Source organism: Hippocampus guttulatus, chromosome 11 (genome assembly GCF_054856545.1).
Source record: "Hippocampus guttulatus isolate MCC_2025c chromosome 11, RoL_Hgut_1.0, whole genome shotgun sequence".
NCBI lineage: Eukaryota > Metazoa > Chordata > Actinopteri > Syngnathiformes > Syngnathidae > Hippocampus > Hippocampus guttulatus.
Genome location: NC_141271.1, coordinates 16,996,782 through 17,018,464, shown reverse-complemented (window position 1 = coordinate 17,018,464; position 21,683 = coordinate 16,996,782). Strand labels below are relative to the sequence as shown.

The 21,683-nt window shown below is 41.4% G+C and overlaps 2 protein-coding genes across 5 annotated transcripts; both read right to left on the bottom strand.

Moving 5' to 3' along the window:
* Positions 1-851: 851 nt before the first annotated feature.
* On the bottom strand, positions 852-8,785 carry lnpa (limb and neural patterns a). Of its 4 annotated transcripts, none has more exons than XM_086124312.1 (12): positions 8,194-8,785; positions 7,873-7,914; positions 6,900-7,087; positions 6,751-6,809; positions 6,629-6,669; positions 6,006-6,089; positions 5,737-5,788; positions 5,447-5,665; positions 4,332-4,437; positions 3,443-3,513; positions 2,991-3,146; positions 852-1,711 (listed from the first exon to the last, which is right to left on the bottom strand). In XM_086124312.1, the coding sequence occupies exons 1-12, from the start codon at positions 8,218-8,220 to the stop codon at positions 1,521-1,523; spliced, it is 1,236 nt and encodes a 411-aa protein (XP_085980438.1). In that variant the 5' UTR covers positions 8,221-8,785; the 3' UTR covers positions 852-1,520. The 4 variants fall into 4 exon arrangements, with proteins under 4 accessions (XP_085980438.1, XP_085980434.1, XP_085980436.1 ...); XM_086124308.1 differs by having other exon boundaries at positions 852-1,660; XM_086124310.1 differs by having other exon boundaries at positions 852-1,660; positions 2,997-3,146.
* Positions 8,786-13,035: 4,250 nt separating this feature from the next.
* On the bottom strand, positions 13,036-17,924 carry evx2 (even-skipped homeobox 2). Its single transcript, XM_086123806.1, has 3 exons — positions 17,321-17,924; positions 16,918-17,156; positions 13,036-16,264 (listed from the first exon to the last, which is right to left on the bottom strand). Exons 1-3 carry the CDS (start codon positions 17,922-17,924, stop codon positions 15,644-15,646), a joined length of 1,464 nt encoding a protein of 487 aa, XP_085979932.1. The 3' UTR covers positions 13,036-15,643.
* Between the last annotated feature and the right edge of the window lie 3,759 nt (positions 17,925-21,683).

Below are 21,683 nucleotides of genomic sequence, written 5' to 3'. Positions count from 1 at the left end.
CAGACAGGGTCTCGTGAAATAAAATGCACATACTTCCAGAACTTTGCTCAACATACCCATAATACAAGCAGGAAAGTCTCACAAGTTTTCATTGGCTGTGTGCCACATTCGCTAGGATAACTATGTACAGACAGTACGACAAATGTGAATATGCTGCTGGTCCTAAAAAGCCAGTCTTGCATTGTAAAAGTATTAAACATTTATGTTCATTCATATATTTTTTTTGTAGTTTAACTCATTCAGTACCAGCCAATTCTGTACCAAGTCTGAAAAGACGTTTAAAAACGTCTTTGGGAGTGAATGAGTTAATACAAAAAAAAACTGTTGGTAGCCTTCTGTTGGTGAAAGAAAACCCCGCAGGGGTCAAAGAAATAACTTGAATCTGACAAAAGTCATGAAACAAAAAAAACGAAAATTTAACAAATGAAAATCGGACGTTGATTTTGAATTGGGGTTCAACAGAATTAAAACTTGTAATGAGTCAGTTGGCCTATTTAAAGGGTGACCAGTAGTCACCGTGCTGTTTGGTGGTGCGTACCACACTAAACATGGACCAGAGGAAGTGAATGAGCGAGGTGTCTCAGGAGATTACAAATGAAACACTAGACAACTAACGTTAAAGGCTGTCAGACCATATAGAAGCAGCTTGGTGTTCCCGTGACTACAGTTGCACATATTCAGAAATCCAAAATGCAATTATGTTTAATACACACCTTACACACGAAGAGTCTCACAGGCAAACCAAGGCAAGTAAGCTGTTGTAAAGTAAGAGTCGTTTTTGACAAGAAAAATCCAGTTTCCACGTCTGGGCCTATGATTAGAATGCATTTTGAAAAGAACACATACACATCCATTGTTCTCACAATTTTATTTTAATACTGTATTTATACTTAAACTGACACATTCACAGCAAACATTCTCACTCGCTTGAGTGAAAAACAGTTGAAGGGATCATCAAAATGTAAATAGGTTGCATCAAAAATACTCTAGAGGAATCCATTTAAAATATAAAAGGCACGTCCAGCAGGTGCACAGTACCAACGTTAATCTCCCTTCCCTGTTTGGAGAAATAAATAAATATTGCAAGTGCATTTTAATTGTACACTTTGTACCGTCTCGTGTAAACGTGTTGTGGCGCCACTTTGCTCCACAGCGCCCCCCCAGCCAACAAATGGTGAGGGCACAGCAGTAAATGAACCTTATGAATAAAAATAGGTTTCATTGACAGTTTCCTGTTAAGACGTGTAGTCAAATACAGGAGTAAACAAGTACAATGCGGCATGACAAACTACAGAGCATCAGAAAGGAGTCGGTTATGAAAACTGGTTGTTGAGGAGTTTCCTATCAGGTGCCAGTGCCAAACAATTCCTCTCTACTATAAAATATGCTTGCCAAAGCAAAGGGCTGACTACATTCAAACGCACAGTTAAGACATGGTGGGGACCGCGCTGCTCCAAAATACGTCCGTACTCATGAAATCTATTTCATCCAAGTTCCAGATGATGTGAAATGAGTTTTCTTTATTCCACCTCCATGGCAGACAAATCTTGCTCTCCGTCAGATTTCTCAGACGGCTCGTCGTGTGACTGGGGAGTGCTTTTGTGGTCAGGCTCGGGACTGGACCCCGGGGGGGTTGGGGGTGTTGCATGTTTTGTGTCCCCTGGGAATGAAACATTGGCAAGAAATGTTATGTTTAAGTATTTATTCATATCTATTGTGTGTATTTTTGAAGCACAGATATGACTTGAATTGTGGCTTGTTTGATGGGTTTTTTCCACGCCCCACTTATCTGAGCATGGTTTTCTGGAACTAGTTCTGTGCGCTCGGGAGCGGTCATGCTGGAACTGAAGAGAACCTCCCCGAAGTCTTCCCACAAAGTTAGGACAGTCCAAAATGTCCCCAAATCAGGGCTGAGCAAGTTTGTAAAATGATCACATTCCCATTGTTGCCCCATTTCAATATTGTGATTGCGATTTAATACGCTTTTTTGTTTCAAAGCACTAGCTCAAATGTATTTTCTTAACTAGCACAAGCAAAAAATGTATCCATATTACAGTAAACATTACCGTATTTTCCACGCTAAAAGGCGTACCGGATTATGAGGCGCACCTTCAATGAATGGCCTATTTTGTAATTTTTTTCATATATTGGACGCATCACATTATAAGTCGCAATCTACAATGCATCCACTAGATGGAGCTACACTCAAGGAAATGCCAACAAAACACTACACAACACTACACCCTGATTTATATAGCAATGATCAAGATGTCAGTAAAACTTACTTAACAAAGCAGCGACACAGTTCACTTAACCAACAGCAAGTTAACTCGTCAACATTGAACTCCCTTGCCACTGCTCCATTTCCGTGTTCAACTGGGAAACCGATCACAGTTTGAACTCTGCGTTGTAAGCATGTCTCGAGCAAGGAGCCATTTTGGGGTTGACATATTACCGTCATGACCATATAAAGGGCGCATCGGATTTTAAGGCGCGCTGTGAGCTTTTAAAAAAATGGAAGGCTTTTAGGTGTACCTTTTAGTGCGGAAAATACAGTAGATTTACAATACAGATTTTTTTTTCGTTTCATAGGTTAGGTTTTAAGCCTGCATTACTGAAAGACTTTTTTTTTTTGGGACTGTTTTTCTTCACACTCTCGACTACTTCGCAAAAGTGTGGCGTAAACATTCGTCAGTAAGCCAAAAATCGGATTGCAACGATGACGCAAACAAATCTGTGGCTTTAACGTCAACTTTTCATGTTGTACATGGAAACATGTGGACTGCACTTTTTCAGCGCTGAACCTATCAAGACACGTGTATGAATAAATACACGTGATAAAAAATAAAACGTACGACCATCTGGAATGAAGCAGGGGTTGCTGTGTTCATTCACAAATAGCAATTTGAAAATTGCATTCTACTATATGGTGATGTCGTTTTGAATTGGGGGACTTTTGCCCAAGTGGTATGTATGTATTCCATCATCACCTTTACCAGGTTGCGGGGAGTCTTCAACAACGCTGGACGATAAGGAAGGTGCCGCCGAACACATCTTGAGCTCACCAGTAAACTCGGGGGGCCTGGGTGCTTGAGGTCTGGTCTTTCTGGCAGGGTTGAGGAAATAACAATATGCGCATCGGAAGGCTGAAACAAATAAAAACAGCATGTAAATGTCATCTCGCAAACAGACACACGCATGAATATGAGCCAATCTCTTTTTTTTTTCTTTTTAAAGGCCTGAGATGCATAAACTCTTAAGATTGATGCACAGGCATCGGTTTGCATATTCAATCTTGGTGTGAATTTGCTCGCAGGGGTCGGCGGTGGCGGAGGCGTTTAAAAGCCACATGATATACTGGGCTGCCAAGTGCTAGAGGGCAAATGGAGGCGCAGCATTTGAGCGGGACTGACAAAGAGCTGAGTGCGTCTCCAAGTCTTACCGACGTATTCAAATTCCTCTTTTAACGCCATGCCATTGTGGGACAGACACTGCTGGCATATGAGAGCGAATCTGAGGGAGGGATGAAAAAAAAAAAAAACACTGAATGGAATGCAATCTATTCATTAAAAAAACAATTGCCAGTAGGAACACCGTGATGCAATGACATCTATTTGTACAGGGCTAACGACCATTCCGCAAAATGATATCACTCACAAAAGTTATTCGGCTTCCAGATAAATCTAAAATTAAAATGTATTGTAACCTGTAGACATTAACGTTTGACTGCACGAGTCCCCCCCGCCCCCCTGTTCAATGTTTCAGTACTTTTTGGACAACTTGCTGTTCTTCAAGAATTGAATGAATGGAGCGATGCGTTTCCTGCTTTTGCTATCATCATGCTGTTCACATTTTAAGATCAGGAGACCAACATGACACCGAAAAACTGATGGTTGTCATTGCGGCCAGGCTGATCGGAGAATAATATAAAATGTGCTCGGCAAATTGCGCAAGTATTCGAGAGAGACATCGATAGGTACAGAAGCAAGGATCCTTGAACATTTTTTGGGGGAAAACGAAATGGTCATTCTACGAAAAATGGCATGGGGGGTGGGGGGGCTAAAACGGACATAATTTGACTTCAGGGACGATAAAACACCTTGCTAAGCTCAAAACTTTGGATGTGTTTTCATTTAACTGCATTGGCCTCCCCGGATCAGATCTCCTTTCTAATAAAAGAATTTGCCCGAACATAAAATTGACAACTAAGATGCGCAGGCAACACATATGCTGGAACTGGATGATGTTACGTTTGTTATCGTTACTGTGTGTGATAATATTTTTTCAAAATCATGACTTTACATTTAAGATGATAGACCAATAATATTTACCTATTTTGTGGGCCATCTCCAACAAGGTATTCGATGACTCTGTCCATCGTCCCTCTGTCCCTTGGAAGCACTGGTCTGGCCAGAGGTGGGCCTGGGGGGTGCATCCCTTTTCAAACAAAATATTTACGCCATTGCAAACATGACATCACGATGAGCAGGCAACCAAGGAACCGAGATAGATACATTTCACAAAAGTCCTTGACGTTAATGACTCGCATCTCTGTTGCAAAGCACATCCAGAACACCCCCCGCTCCCCCCTGCGACGGTGAGTAGTAATTAATATAATCTAACATCAAGAGCAATCATAGGAAGATGACTGGTCATTTCTGAGAGACTTGGCACCGTCTCGGTACCCTGCTGCTTATTAATTCGTCGACATATGGAAAGTCTGCGGCGACTCTGTGTATCAAATTGCTTTTCACTTTCAATTTTCAGCAGGAGCAGGTGATATCAAGTCGTGGAATCGCATTTGTGAGCCGTTGCCAACGCCAAAGGCAATTTTTTTTTGCCAAGAAGGCATTTACCGAGATTCCACCACCATTGCCCAGAGAACAAACGGCGCTCCGGCTAATTAATCATAGTTAATGTAATCCTGCTTCGTGCATTGCTCACAGTTGGCATTCCACATGGCAATTACGGCTCGCGGCTTCCTCTAGGAGCACATTTCCTTTACTGTTTGCACCCATTTGCTTCGTCTATCGAGTGTTCATCGTCCAGAAATAATTTATATTGAGGAGTAAAGCATTTCTATGTGGAGACACAGATGTCTCCGAACACGGGACAACTGTTCTATGCAAGGTTTTTCCTGTGTGTTTATTTATTTAAAATCAATCTTTAAAAAAAGGGCAGCCAAAAAAATGAGCCGGCACTTTCTACACACTTAACTACATTTTTGGAAAATCTCAAATTCATGCGCTTGTGTGAGAAACATTCCACCCATCAGAAAGTACATTTAAGAAATTCAGACATTTGCATGACCGGCGTACGTTGTTCAGAATGAAGACACAATAATGTCCAGAGCCTGAGCAACTAAGGAGACAAGAATCCGGTCGAGTAAATCCCGCTTTAATCAGCCACATTATGATGTGGTCCCCACTGTGTACGGTTTACTCACCAAATCCTGGAGCAGGTGTTCCGAGGGTCACGGGCTTTCTCATCAAACTCTCTTGAGCGGCCGCCGTCGACAGGCCCCTCTCTGGGGGTCCTCCTGGGGCCGAGTGGGAAGATCGTCCAGGGTTGGTGGGCCCGCCCGAAAGAGGAGGGCGGCTTGCGACGGCGCTCGCAGGATTCACCGCCACCGGGGTTTTGGGGATGACATTGCGCTGGCGAAGCTCTGACAAAAAGGAGAAACTGCCGGTGAGCTGCGGTAAAGGAGCAAAAGCACCGGCACCGGAAACTTAGTACCTTGGCCTGGTTTTGGCGTCATCTGGGGTCCGAGTGGAGTTGATTCAAGTTCCTTCGTAAAGAAAAAGACATTTTTAGCTGGCCACGTTACATTATTTATGAATATATATATATATAAATTTTTTACTATAAATTTGTAACGTATACAATTTTCTATGGGGGTTAAATAAATTTGACTGACTCAATGATCATCATTTCAAACACATCTCTGCACAAACACATTCCTCAAAAAAAGAAAAAAATATATACAATAAATACTCAATGCTCACCACTCTCCGCTTAGAATCGGGATCAAATCTTTCCAGAATCATTTTGGCATTTTTATACGTCTCCGTTTCCATCACGTCTTCGAGCTGAAACGAGAATTGGCCCCGTGAAAAATACTGTATGCTCATTTAATGATCATCTCATATCTCATTATCGAGCTGTAATAAACTACACCTAGCGTGACATTAGAAGTGACAGAAAGTGCATATCTTCATTTACACTAAATACCAAACATTTCTGCATGTTTACATGTAATATGAAGAATAATTACATTCACTACTTCGATAATGGCCATGGTGAAAATCCATCAGCCCTAATTATTGAAAGTTATTAGACCTGACTGAGGATGACAAGTCATTTCTCAGATTTATCTTCTTGCAGCACCGCATGCTATTAATTACTGTGATATTAGCAGAGTCGTTTACTGGGTTAAGTCTTCACACCAATCCAATCACATCAATACAGAATGTTGATTCACAAAAACAAAATACCGATAAGGATCGATGAGACAAATAATAAAAGAAGGTATTCAACTCCTTCAATACACCGCTGTCATTTTCAAGGCTGATGCATCTTACGGGGGTAAAATCATTTTCGTGATTGTTCATAGAAATCTAAAACTTACTATTTTCTTCTTTTGCACTTTAAGAGTCTCCAGTTTTTCATCTGACAGGGGGAAGAAAAAAAAATCAACTCAAGTCTAATTTCACTGAAAATAATACCGATGACTCAATAAAAGTCTCATACTATTCCTTTCAGTTCTTCGTGAAAATATTACGATCAGGATTTTTCGAAGTAACCACACTCTAAAAAGGAAAGGTAGAAATAGGACGATGTTAATTCGCTTGGACGTGGCGTCATTTCACGTAGAGCAGATTTGTGTGCGGTGTACTTACAATAAAGGAAACATGATAAAGGAAAGCGCGAGAATAAAGCGCCCCATGAGCTGTTCTGGCAGGTACCAGCAATACACCACTGCACAAGTGATCAGGTAGAGGAGAGCAGAGTACAAAAGCAGTCGGCCCAGCCAAATCTTCAGCTGCCTTTGGTATTTTTCACCATGCTCCTCATAAAGCTGAATGTCCTGAAAGAAAACAATCCTGATGTAAATTCAAATATCGAAGCATGTTTTTTTTTTCCAGGAACGCATGAACTTTTAGCAAGATGGAATTCCCACTTGATTTATTGCCAAAGTCAAGCTAATTTTTTTTTTTTTTTTACTTGACAGTGCGTGATCAGACGTCTAATGCAGTCTTTTACAGACATGTACAGTATTCCTTTGTGCACCACTTTAAAGTATTGGTTACCCAATCCACAAATAGCTTATGAGGGCAATGTACCCCACTCTTCACTCCAACGTGCATCTCTGTCACTCCAGAACCAGTGAATTACATTCTCTCCATCCAGTGTTGTAACACGATGATGATATGGAACAATGGACGGAAATAAATAAACTAAATAATCTTGAGCAGTAGGAGATAGGATGTTTTTCTAAGGGGATGTTTTGCTGCTACTTGACCTGAGGAGTGTCAAGCGCTCCAAGGAGAGAGGGCTGAAAATAGCCTGCAAGCTTAACTGTAGTGGTGCACTAAAGCCGCCGTCAGTCTTCGAACGAGGAAGTGTTTTAGATCCACAAGGATTCAGTTTGACTACATGTCTATTACTGATATGAGCTTTGTTTTGACAGCACCTTAATCTTTGCAATTGTCATGAAAACTGTCACACCTGAGGGCCTGCCTCATAGCGTGTTGTTCCCATAGAGCCAATTAGACGATACGCCACATCCTAAAGTATTTTATCTCATGTGTGGAAATGAAGTAATCCAGACCATACAATTAAAAAACAAAGTGTTCCTTTTTTGAAGCACACCTTATCTATTCCCTCCAAAATCTCCACAGTGGAAGGTTTGGCCTGCAGGGGAGAAAAAAAAATTGGAATAAATAACGGTAAGTAAACATGGGACATCAGCCACACAAAACTACAAAATAAATAAATTTTGAAAAGATTTAGAATAAAGTTCAGTTGGTTGAGGACTTTCATTAACAAGTTGTACTTTTTTGTACTTTTGTTCATTCAAGGCGAGCATTACTGCCCCATCATTGCTAGAACTGCTCGTGTTATTAGATTGCGCGAGTGTACCTAATGGTATGAGTGTATAACATAAACATTCCGTTTAAAACAAACACATACCCTCCACCGAGAGATGGCAGCCCCCATGGTGGTGATCGGAGATTGTAGCCACCTCGTCAATGTTTTCACTCTTGACGTCTTCCACCTGTGGACAAAAAAAAAGTCAGTTTCACATACATTGCCAAGATACAAGATATGAGAGCACTTCAAGTTAGCCCGTCACTCGGATTAAATCGCGTCGGACTCCTTGACACCTGAAAATAGTCTAGTACTAAAGATCTAACGTGTCTTGAGATGGGGACAAGTAGGACAACGGGTTTTTAACATCCAAATGGAGCCAGCGGCTAGCTGCTTGCTAACTGGAGCTAGCATCAGAAATGGACGTGCCGAGGCGATTTTGCTTAATTTACGCACGACGTGAAGTCACATTCTCGCTACCATAACAGTCAACCTCAAAGAAGACACCAACGGCGCTTTTAAATGACTTGAATCCACTTTTCCAACAAGTGCTGTTCGCACTAGCTAACTTTTGCGAGCAAGCCAGTCAAACGCTAACATAACGTGTTGCATTGACGTTCCATCTTAAAAGCTAGTTAAGCGGATACTTGGAATGGACGCGAATATGTCGCAGCCCGATTGAGGGATCTCAAAAAAAAAACATACCTTGGGTGGATCCGACTGGTTTGGACTGCCCGTGTCTTGTACTGACTATCCGCAGCTCTCCTGGTTTAGACGGTGTCAAGCTTAGGGGGTGTGTCCCGTTTACAACACCCAAGAAGAAGACGAACATGGGCATTCTATCTGGGCTCCCCTTGCTTCAAAGTCTCCATCTTAAGTGGTGGATCGTTGACAGGTAGTGAAAATGTGTCCTTGGTTTACCATAGTGGGGCTCAGTAAGGGTTGGCAAGATCTCCCCTGCTGGATTTAACACCATCAGAAGCACTGACCTACATTTCCAATCTAACTTGTATTATTTATTCCATGGACTTGTGTTAGTTCATTCCGAGCAGTAATCAAAGGATGGACTATTTTAAATGTCCGTGCTGTTGGGGGTCCACATTGGACCACATACTTTCGAACCGGGTGTATGCCAAAAATGCAATTTTAAAGATGGACAAATATGTTCAAAGCATTTTTGATAATCCACTTTTCGCGTCATGTTTCAAACCCCCTCATTCCTAACCTAAGATAGCACATACTGTAATTTTTTTTCAACTGCACAGGCCTCTTACATAAGAATTTTCATTCAAGGATGGCAAAAAACTGCTGAACAAAAAAAAACAGATATGACAAAGCGCAAGAACTGATTTTGGATTTTTTTTTCCCCCCACAAAAATCAACTCAATCAAAATTTAAATATTGTTGAGTTACAGAATTGCAGATTTGCAGTTTTCCCTCCTTTTTTAATAAGATGTTTTCTTTGGATTGTAACATTTTTTTTCTCCATTCCCTCCCATTTTCATGGGAATGTTTATCGTAGCTTAGTTTTTTCCAAGACTTTGGGGGATTTGTTAATTTTTTTTTTAAATCTAATAAATAAATAATACATTTTTAACATTTTATCTGGCGGAAGAAAGTTGCTGCTATATTTTCTGTTTTTTTATGAAATTGTTTCATATTCATGACCCGCAATTTTTTTTTAACATAAGTATTTACCGTAATTACTAGGGGAACTTATTACATTGGGCCTGTTCATTACTATCAGCACGCTGGGACAGCACTTAAAATCAGCTTTTGAAAAGCCAAACATGGTCAGATTAACAATTTTTAACATTTTGATTCAATCCAATAGTTTCATTTGTGCAACGTAGTGCGTGACACTGTGATAAATACAGTGTTTGAAGTATCCATTCTTCTTCATTTGAATGTACTTTGTATTCAGTCTGTCAGTGTGCATTGAGAATATACTACATCTGTTACATGTGATGACACACTATGTACCTTTTTGGGGGGAGCGGGGGCGGGGGGGAAGAGTTTTTTTTAAATACAGTACTGTATATGAAAATCTAAAGCGTGGTCCTTGTCTAAGGAATACAAATTTGTTGCACCGCCATTACCATGTGCAGAGAACCTCTGGAAGAATTAATCGTTAACCCAATAAAAGCAATTTCCAAAGATAATTGGGAACACGTTTCGATACATATGCATGAAGAAGAAAAAAATCCTGTACACGACTCGCTCGCAGCCTCCAGTAATTGATTGAGGGGATGACCCGTTATATTAAATGTTATTTCAGAACCATCAAATCGCACAAAACTGCAATTTGCCCAGCTTGTATCAGAATTAAAAGCCCATTCATCATGATTATGACTTGATAAGCTAATTTAACCATTTCGCTCCGTCTTAATGAGCTATAGTTGAATTAATGCCATGTAATATATGAAGGTAACATTTGAACAGAGGCAATGATTTGAGACAAACAGAGCAGAAACTACTTTAGAAGTGTAATGGCGGCATAAATCTCATTAAGCACTCGTCTTCCATTCACGTTTGGGGAACATTTTAAAGCATTAAATGGGATCTTATAGGTGTTGGACGCTACCTGATGGTTTGAGGCCCCATGTAACAGCTGTGCTGTGTGATGCAAATAGTGCTGCACCAAATGGGAAGAAAATACTCGAGGCTTTCATTGGCTTTGGATGTAATCATAAGGAACAATACGATAAAATTGGTCCTCATTCACCATCTGTATTTATGAACACAGTCGTTTTTAAATCCCATTTACAGCATTTTGAAGAAGAATCCGTAAAAGGTCTGCTGATTGCCTTTTGTGCCACTTTCACACTTTATCGTCCATCTTCCCCGGTCTCATGTCCTTCACAGGAAAATCAGACATTTGACCCGGCTGAGTAAAAGCAGTGCTAAGGAGCTTAAACTGGACAAGGAAGTGGATCTACAACTATAGGTACAAACAATTCTGCAGTTTAAAAATTTTCCACAGGTCCAAAAATACATGTTCAAAATCGACTGGAAAAAAAACCCAGGACTATACCGATGCCTTGACTATTGCCATTCCTTCACCTTTTTATTGTTCACATGAAGCAATACAGTTGGCTTTCCCACAGTAAAGTTAGAGAGCTTAGTTTGGGTTGTTTCAAACAAGCCATTTTTATCTGCCCACCCAAATCCAATTTTCAACCCAATTTGTCATGTCAAAATAATGAACCCAACATTGGGTAGAAATAATTGACTCTGCTTAAAATCCTTCCATAGCAAATTGCTGGGTCAAAATAAAAGGGTAAAAAAACCGGACTGACCTGCTACATGGGTCAGTTTCAGCCAATTTTGGGCTATTTTGTATCAAAACAACCCATTTGGAGAGGGTTGTACAAAATCGGTTGTTTTGTACAAATCAACCTAGAAAGTCGGGTCAATGAGACCCAAGTATCCAGTCGGATTTTGACCAAACGTGGGTTATTTTTGACCCAGCATATTTAAATCTGTACCCAGTGAGTAGGTTTGGAAACAACATTGTGCATGTGTGTGTAATTGATGAAGAAAAAAATTTGACCTGCATGGTGGGGCATGCCCCTCCTGTCCTGAATACAGCTGTTCCACTATGTGGCAGGCCGGCTTCCACAGGTGTGAATACCATTTCCTGAAAAGGAACCAAAACCACATTGGTGAGTTTTCGCCACATTTGCTCGTGCAATCGCTGCCACGCGCGGCCGTTGCGGTTCCACCTCAAGTGTGTTTTGGCCCCGCTTGCTCCCCGTAGTTTACCCTCCTTCTCCATACCCCCCCCCCCCTTTCTCTTTTTTTTTTGTGTCCTCCCGCAGCAGCTGTCACCCCGCATTACTCGCAGTCAGCTAAATGAAACATTATTCTAAACATATGCATCGTAATCAGTCCGGTCACACTTACAAGAACACGCGTTAATAAGGCAATCAATCACCGTGGAACAAGCGAGTTGTGCCGTAACAGCTCATAAACAGTGTGTAATGAAGAATTGGAGGTGAGCGTGACACGGCGCTGATCAGATAATCAATGTCAAAGACGCCATGAATGTCAGTAAAGGTACTTTTCGTGTGCTTTCTATATCGAAAAAAAAATCCCTCAATTTGCAACAAGCCCTTCCATTACCTTGAAAATACAGGCAATTAAGTGGCGGCCTGATTGGACAGTAGCGGCTGCATCATCGATCCTCGCGTTGCTTAGCGAAGCTGCGTGGACATTTCATTTGGGTTTTCTATTAGCACCCAAATAAAGCAGAATATCGCGGAATATTAAACAAGCCGGAGATTTATGCCCGTGCCAAGAAAAACATTCAGTGAAGGTGACAGGCACTGGACTGCGTTATGACGCATTTCGCCCCCCCCCCTCCTCCACACACACACACACACACACGGATGCAAAACTAATGGGGTTATTGTGTCCAGTGCCCCCCTCCCCCACACACCTCTATTTTTTTCATACCCGCCATCTATCTATCTCAATGCAAGACTCGCTTTAAAGCGCCAGGAAACGCAGCGATACATCACGGCCATGTTCTCAACCCTCTAATCCTGCTTCTTTAATGGGCACGTTGGAAAAAAAAACAAAAAAAACAACAACAACTTATCTTCAAGTCCCCGGGGGCCATTCTGGTGCACGGAGTGTGTATATTTGAACCCGTTGCAATTAACGACAGGATCAGCCAGTATCATTTAGAGGTAATGTACAAATAATGGTAAATGATAGGGCTGAAGTGACCCCCTCATCGCCCCCCCCCCCCACACGCCATGTCTCTACCTTTGCATGCATTTTTAATTAACAGCACGATGGAGCTGTGTAACCTCATGCAAACGCATCCGTAGCCGTAAATAAAATCTTGGGCGTGCAGTCTATCATAAAGTCACGAAGGTGTGTGAAGATTTTCTATTTATTTTTTTCCCCCCAAGAACAAACACGATCAATAAATAACAGGATTTACATTTCATATTGCACTTTTTTTCAAGTTAAAATTATTCAAATCCATACAGTCATTGTTTATTTTAAATACAACGATAGTTATAGAGAGACCCCGGAAGGTAAAAAGGTCAATATTATTTTCATTCATGTCAGTGCTTGTCTAACAGGCATTTAAAAAAATCCTTGGGTGGACTGTAAAAAAAACAACAAAAAAAAGAAAAAAAACCTACAGTCTTTTGTTATTTTGCGCGAAAAATGCTGATTTTAGGGGCCGATCGGTGCGGTTGGCTCACATCCAGTGTTTTCAACATTAACAACATTCAGAAAGTCACATTAAAAAAAAACAACACCTCCCCTATAACTTAACCATTTGCAAAATAGTCCACAATTTACAATTCACATGTTTTTTAAATTAACATATCGGTGATGCCCCAAATAGGAACGAATAAAACTGCACAGACGAATTTGTCAGAATGTGTCCCCTTGTTTGTGTGTGCTGAGGATCTCCTCCATATGGAAAAGTGTGTTTGATGCAACGGCCTTGACTGTAAAGAAATAATAATAATAAATATATGAATCATAAAACGAGAAATCACTTGGTTTTATCGAGACATTTTCCATACAGCAACCCCCCCACCCCCTTCAAAAAAAACAGTGAGCTTCCTCCTCGGTGTCTTTTGGGCATCATATTTGCAAGCCTTCACCGGTGACTTCTTCACCATCTATACAGTTTCCTTTTGTCTTCGCCTTGGCTCTTTTGTATGTCTAATGACTTCCCTGCGCGGGTTGTTAGGACTTGACAGCAAGTCTCCAAACGAGCAAGTTGCCTCGCAGCCGCCTATTCAAAGGGAAGCTCCATCTCGGGTGCATGATTGGCAATTTTTGTCATCATGCTCGCATTATTAAGAGAGGAATTGACAAGAAAGAGGCGATGCAAAATGACGCGCGCCTACGAGCTGATTGGGCGGGGGTTGGGGGGGGTGTCCCCGCAGAGCAGAGCAAGAGGTGCTGCTGCAAACATATGCTGTCGGCTGCCAAACATTGCTGCATTTTTTTTTTTTGTGGAGTCAAGAAAGATGGGCTGCACAAAATGCAGAAATGAAATCGAGAACGGGAGATTAGAAAGATGCAAGATGAGTCACAATTTGGAGAATTTTTGAAACACAAAAATGGAGGACAATGATTGAAGCTGACAAAAAAAAACCCCGAAATGATGATGTCTTTTTGTTTGTTTTTGTTTCATCTTAAAATAAATCAACAACTGAAGTTGAGGGAGGTTATTCACCGTTAAGAGTTGGAGAATTAGGGAAATGCAAAAAAGCGTTTAAAAAACGATCGTGATTAAAAACCCTAATCTGCATGTCTTTTTGACATTTGAATTAGAATTATATTTACCTTAAAATGCAAATTGGAGCACAGTTTGAGACATTTTGAGAATGATCTTTGTACAAAAACTGACCAACAGTGATAATGAATTAAAGACACCAGGTGTGTCTTTAATTCAATTTAAGTTTTAACCTAAAATATATCAAATCATTCACCAATGTGGACCTAAAATGCTTCTAAGTCAAATTTGACAAATTGGCCAATATTGGTTGAGGCTTCAAGCCGTCATTTGTAATGTGCGTTTCAGTTGCCATTTAAAATGTAAAACGCCAATTAAAGTGTCACGTTATAAAGGCGACGTAAAGTTTTAGAGAATTGTAGAAATGTAAAAAAAAAGAAATATCGATGATTTAAACGTAATAAATGTTGCTGTTCGGAAATGTCCCCTGCAAAAAAAAATACATTAAAAAAATCACCTGTGTGTGAGTGAATGAGAGATTTATTTTAAGGTTTGAACCCGGAAGTGTCTTAGATGTTAATTCCCTCCCATTGGTCCATTTGAGAAGTGATTTTTTTTAACGACTTTCAGCCTGAATCAATGAATTAGACTTTCAAAACAATGAAATTAACTTTAATGGAACCTGCGTGACTTTATGTGGAGAATAAAGCTGGAAAAAGGCACAAATCAGTCGTCACTGACACAATCTGTGTGACTTTTTTTAAGGTTGATTCAAAAATATTGGATATTGTTCAGACAATGCGTGTTTTTTAACGTTTGCGTATTCAAATTAAATTGGTAAGTGGCTGACATTGGTCCATTAGAAACATGCGTTTTAATGACTTCTGTACACTTTAAAACAATGAAACTGTTGTGTTATCGAGGTTTAACTTCAAAATATTGGAGAGTATTTTTTTTTACGAGTTGTTGAGATGGAGACATGTGTTGCCAATGACTGAACATGTTGCCAATGCGTTGTGCTGTGTGTGTGTGGTTTGTAGGCTCTGCTTCAAAATTTCAAATGATGGCACGTCGTTTGCTTCTTAACGGAGAGGCTTTGGAAAAAAAATTGAAAATTGTGTGTGCTTTTTTTTTTAAAATGAACAATTATTGTAACTGGATGAAATTGGTCTTTTAGTTTTTTAACGAGTTCGGTAGATCGGGTATTCTAAACAATTAAATAAACTTATATTAAAAACAGAGAAAGAGGGATTGTGTGTCTGTGTTGAAAATAAAGCTGGGTTCGGGGGTAAAAAATAAAATAAAATAAATCGGGCCGTTGAGTGTTGTTGACAGTTATCTGTTGAGTGACGTCTCCTCTCGTTGGTCCGGCGAGGGCACGGAGGTCTTGCTGAGCACAGCCGCCGAGTAGGGCAAAAATCCACTCTCCGACCTTTGTCCCGAGGCCGTGCAGGTGAAGTCGGCGCCGGCGCCGGCGGCCCTCGAGCTCAGCGCGCCGGCCGCCTGGCTGCTGTGGCAGCTGAGACACGAGCAGGGCCCGCCGGCTGACGGAGCGCCGACCGCCGCCGCCGCAGCCGCCGCGGCCGCCGCCGCCGAAGCCGCAGCGGAGCTGTTGAGGCCCGCCGGCGACTGGTAGAGTCCCGGGTGGCGGAAGCTGCACAGGAGCTCGGGCCGTGAGTAGGGGTGGGAGAGGGCGCGGAAGGTGTCGAGGGGCCGGATGGAAGTGGCGAAGGGCGACGACGCCGCCCCCGAGGCGGCTGCGGCGGCCGCGGCCGCCGTCACGCCGACGTGCGGGTAGTAGTGCAGGGGCATGTGGGAGTGGAACGGGTACGGGAGGCTCCCCGTGGCCGCCGCGTGGGTCATCATGTAGGTGTAGAAGCTGGGGTCCGCCGGGTGGGGCCACGACATGGCCAACCGCTGACGCTTGTCCTTCATGCGCCGGTTCTGGAACCACACCTGACACCGAGAACCACCAAAACCGGTATTATGATTTGCCTCGTCATATTTTTTTCAGTTCAAGGTGCAAACGACTGAAACCATTGCTGAAAAAAAATTACGGACAAACTATTTTTTACATTTAATATAAAGTAACCGGGGAATATTAATATTAATAATCATAAAATAATAATGAGGACTATCAATCAGCAACAACCAATTCATTACTCTTTTTAATTCCGAAATTAATGATGAATTGACTGCACAGAAATCATGCGAAAATAACAATATTGCCACACGAGCAGCACCACACGAGCAACAGAAACAACCAAAACAATACATTTTATTTTACTTTTAAATTCGCCACGACTATTACCGAAAGAAAAACAAGAAATACCATACGTGCAATCCAAACCATTACTTTTTTTTTACTTTCGTTTAAATTCACGATGCATTGACGAGTTGTGAACAAATTGCAAACAAAAATGTACTTTTGACTTAGTCATCTCGAATTTACTATTCATGCAATAATGCACAAACATAGCTAAAGAATTGCCAAACGGCAGGGAATACGTTTGAGCATCTTTAGTTTGTGCATTAATAAATTACACACACACACACACGTAGCGATCTGCAGAAAAAAATAATTGTAGCAATTTCTCCATTTGCTTTACCTTGATGGTGGTTTCAGGCAGATTGAGAGCAGCGGCCAATTCGCATCTCCTCGGCCTGGAGACGTAATTTTCCCGATAAAACTCCTTCTCCAGCCGGCCGATTTGCTCCCTGGTAAAGGCTGTGCGGTACCTCCTGACCTGATCAGCGTTGGAGTTGTTGTTGGACACCCCCGTGGAGTTTCCGTTCATACCGGACAAGGAGCTCGAACTTGTGTTGGACGAGCCAGAATCTGAATAACCTGGAGGGGGGGGGAACATATATTTTGAAATAAATAATATTGATTTGGATGGTTTAAAAAAAGTTTATTAAGGCCTATTTCACAAATTTATTGTTATCATTGAAATGAGGATGTTAGTGTCAACTTTCAAAATAATAATAATGCAGTAGTTCATTTAACGCTACCTTTGTTGTTTTCCTTGTGCTGACTTGGCGAGCGATGCGTGGGGCAGCCCACTTCCACATCACTGTTGATGTCCGATTCCTGGGACACTTCCGAGTAAAGGCTCATCTTCTTCCGGCTCTCAGACGACGAAATGTCCGCCGAGGGGCTGTGCTCGCTACCCTGGTGTGACCCGAAGAGGCTGTCGATCTCGAACTTGCCTTTACTGGGCATGTCCGCGAGGCTCCCGTGCAGGGACGCGGACGTGATTCTCGGGCTGAGGCGTCCTCCGTGCTGGGAGTTCTCCAGGGCCTCCAGCACGGAATTGCCGGCCGAATCGGAGAGCCTCTTGGCGGCCACCGGACTATGCAGCCCCCTCTCCATCAGTATCATCTCCTTTCTTATCCTCTCCATCATCAAGGCGTGCGGGGAGGATGAGGAGGAGGAGGAGGAGGAAGAAAAGTGGTCCTGTGCGGGGGGCTGGATGCGGGAGCTCAATCCGCATGCAAGTGTCTCTGCGAGGTCTCTAAAGCTTTTTATAAGCAACACGCAATAAATGAAAGAAATGGAGGAGAGCGTGCTCAAAATGTGCCTGGCATCCTCCCCTGCACGCCGGGAATATGTCATTCATCCCTCCCTCCCTTCCAAAAAAAAATACTCTCTGCAGGCTGACGCGACTCCAATGATCATTTATTGTAACAGGTTTATCAGCAAATAAATAGGAGAGGGCTGTCAGTTGATGATGGAGGCGGCCTTCGGTCAGACGAATAATATCCAAGAGGAGAGCAGAAGAGGAGTGAGTGAGGATTTGAGGGCGCACCTCGCAGCTCTTTGGCTCTTTTGGCCTCCCGCCTGGCTCACTTTGACAGTCTGATTAATAAAATGAGCGCTGCAACATTTCCCTCTTCATTTAGGAATATTATTATGCTTTGATTCGCTATTGTTTCCCTCCCCTTGCAGCCCCCGCCGGCCCTCCCCTCCGCTTTCAAGCCTTTAATGCCACCCCCACCTTTTAGTTTATTTTGCTTCATTTTTGGGGTTGTGCCAGTGTCTTGCGTGTGAATTTTAATGCTAATTTCATTTCTCTATGAGATGTGGGGTTTTTTTTCCAAGCCTTTTGACGTTCTTATATATATGCTTACAACGTAACTTGGTTATTGCACATTTTTTGAAATAAAGCAACTATTCCGGTGCTTTTTGCACTTTACATCTCACTTTACATCAATTGTAGTTTAAAAAAAATCATAATGTCCCTAAATTGTCCTACGGTCTCATCTTGCATTGTTTACACAGAAGTTGCCTTATAAGTGAATATCAAATGCGTGCATTGCAAAGGGCTCTCGTTGCTCCCAAGACTTTTAAAGCATCGTCACAGGACTCCCCAGGAGGTCTCTGGCGTCCCCTGCAGGTTTTCACACACCGTGCAAGCATTTTACATTTGCATATAATGGAGGGGCCTTGACATAAGAGCTAAATTCATTTCGTGACCATACGCAAAATAGCAGCCAATCACCTTGCCCCATTGAAATAAATGGAAATGCCATTAGTTCGTTTCATTCACCCCCCCCCCTCCCAAAAAGTAGTAGTATGTTAGGCAATAATAATAATAACACTGCAGTACTAATTTATTTATAAAACATTGAGGAACAACAATTACGTTTTTGCATCATGATTTCATGCTTTCAATCATGAATGGGCGACTCAAACGGAGGAGGGAGAATTTTTCATCAGCATTTCTTCATAAGATACTGTATATGCCAAAAATGTCATTTGACTGAGAAATTCTGTATGTGTGAGCAGCCCCCACCCCATGCAAAAGTGCTCTTTTCTGCTGTAATTCCCATCGTGGGTGCACCATCGATACAGCCGCATCATGTCCGAGCCACCATATGAGTTTGTATTATATTAAACTGTTTTCCGTTAGCAGCAGTAATAGTTATGATTTTTCGCAGAGGATAAAGAATATATCCTTGCGAGTATTGCTCTATTGCAGTATTGTTAGTTGACATGTGTGGCTGCTCTGTTTGTCTTCAAATTTATTTTGCTTAAACGGATATAATTCTCACAACGTCAATCTTAATTTCATAAGACAGTCTTTGGAGTTTTGAATTGTGTGTTAGCATTAAGCTAGCGGACTTTCGGGGAAAATTATGTGGTGTGGTTTACTTTTACGGAACCAATTCAAATCGTGAACCTCAGATCTGTGAGGCAGAAGTGCTAATCCAGCAGACACTAATGCGGTGCCTGTGGGCACCAGGTACACTCCGAGCACCACATTAGTATCCCAGTGACGTCTTCTAAAAATAGCTGACCAGTAATGGGGCATAATGACTTCCTAGGAATATAGGAGAAATTGTAAGAAATCATCAACATGATCAGTGTCTTAAAATACATTTTTAAAATCATTTATTATTAATAATAACAATGATATTATCAAAAGTACTTGGAGCAAATATGTTATTTCAGAAGTGTGTATCAAAGTAGTATTCTTTCCCATGAATCAGGACCCAAGGAAGTAGCTCTCAGTTCAAAATGGTTGGTGACCACTTCTCACCATGCTAGGCATTAGCGATTAAGTTCAAATGTATCACAAAAAGCCTTATATTTTAGTATTTTAATTGTATTGTATTTTAATTGTGCATTTTTGTGTATGTTGACTGCAGTAGGCAGAAGCGACAGGCCAATCAAACTGAGAACATGTGGGTACTCATTTCCATCTAGTGGACATTTGAAGAACTGCAACCTCTCGTGGCTTCACCATTCTCGCACGTGTTGGAACTTGGAGCCACTCGACTGTCCGCATTCACGTTACGCCAGGTTTAAACTGATTCATCTATTCTAAACATTTTCATTTCAAACTATAGACTGAGAAGTCTCAGAATAATTTTCATTGTGTGTTGTTTACATTTCACCCAACCTCCCAACTTCATTGCAATTGGCGTTTGCATCATCTAAACTGAGGAATAAAATGAAGCCAAGATGAGTCACACAAGATGAGTAAACGTGTGACCTTGTGTAAAATATCAAGGCCCAGGGGCTGTGATTAAAATGAATACTAAATCAAACCTGAGGTCGTTTTTTAAAGCACTGCAGGGATTTATTTTTATTTTACGCTCTAATGGCGTCTGAGTCCCCGTTTGCTTGCGTTAGCTTGCCATCTAGTGAGCAATCGTTGCAGTTACAGCCAGCGTCCATAACGTTCATCGAAACGGCAGCCTGAAGTCTCATACGGGTTTCAACAAATGGTTCCAGGTTACAATAATAAAATTCCAAATGCAACACCTTCCTTATTATCGTTGTTGTTTTTCAAATTCAGATTTAAAACATGCTCGACTGGGTGTTGCAAATACACAATCACCCACGTGACAGATAGCTCGATGACAGACACAGACAGACAGCTAGCTAGCTAGCTGGATAGTTAGATTGATTTCACTTTACCAAGGGCATCATTCAGCTTTCTTCTGAATTGACCATTTAGAGTGTGAATTAGTATAGCAGCTTTAATGGAATACAGTTCAGGGGATACTAAACTGCTGTTAATTAATTAAATATGCACAGTAGCTACTGTGCGGAATACAAATGAATGGCGGCGAGAGATTTGCCCATTGGTCGTATTAAAGTGCTGACAGGTCAATTTAAAGAGCCAGTTAGTGATTGTGTTAGCGGGAGCACAGAAAGTAGTCGTTTTCTTTCTCCTCTTTCAAGCAGTTAAACACTAAAGATAATTTCTGGTGAGACACAGCAGAACAATAATAAAAGAACTGTGCAAAAGGGCTCATGTGCAATTCACACATAAACTACGAAAAAAAAATAAAGAACACTATTCCGTATTGAATTTTACATTTGTCGTGACTGCGAGGCTAATGTATGAATAATAAATATAATCTTTAAACGTGTTTTCTTTTTATCCGTCTTATTTCGATTTAACAGAATCCCTGATTTAAAAACGTTAAACATCTCACTGGTTCCATTCGTTCACTGTCCATAAAATTCCAACGTCAGCATCAACACGACTCATTTATCAGACGTTCACATAAGCGGTTGTGTAGTTCTCCAGGAAGCATTTTAAATCGTATACACTAAAAAAAGATTATATATATTTTTTAAAGTGGTTCTTTGACGAGGACGCATCAACGGGAACCACATTTGGGTACTGGAATTTAGGTTTAACAAGTGGTTCCAATGCAAACCAAATGGTTCTTGCATTAATCCTAGTATTGGCCAAAAGAACATACAGTTGTTCAACATGGAGCCAGGGGGATAGCACAAGGATTTTTTTTTCTGCTGACTGGAAGTCCTTTAAAACAATCGAATTAAGACGGTGTGATTTGAACCAATTCAACAGCTGAAAAAAATCCTCAATTTAAGAGCTGAAACAAAGTTAAT

Coding starts and splice junctions, on each gene's coding strand:
- lnpa (XM_086124312.1), bottom strand. CDS start 8,220: ATGGGGGCTGCCATCTCTCGGTGGAGG. Junction 5,789..6,005: donor CCGATTCTAAGCGGAGAGTG/GTGAGCATTGAG, acceptor TTCTTTACGAAG/GAACTTGAATCAACTCCACT. Junction 3,514..4,331: donor GGAGATGGCCCACAAAATAG/GTAAATATTATT, acceptor TCCCTCCCTCAG/ATTCGCTCTCATATGCCAGC.
- evx2 (XM_086123806.1), bottom strand. CDS start 17,924: ATGACATATTCCCGGCGTGCAGGGGAGGATGCCAGGCACATTTTGAGC. Junction 17,157..17,320: donor GCACAAGGAAAACAACAAAG/GTAGCGTTAAAT, acceptor CCCCCCCTCCAG/GTTATTCAGATTCTGGCTCG. Junction 16,265..16,917: donor TGCCTGAAACCACCATCAAG/GTAAAGCAAATG, acceptor TCTCGGTGTCAG/GTGTGGTTCCAGAACCGGCG.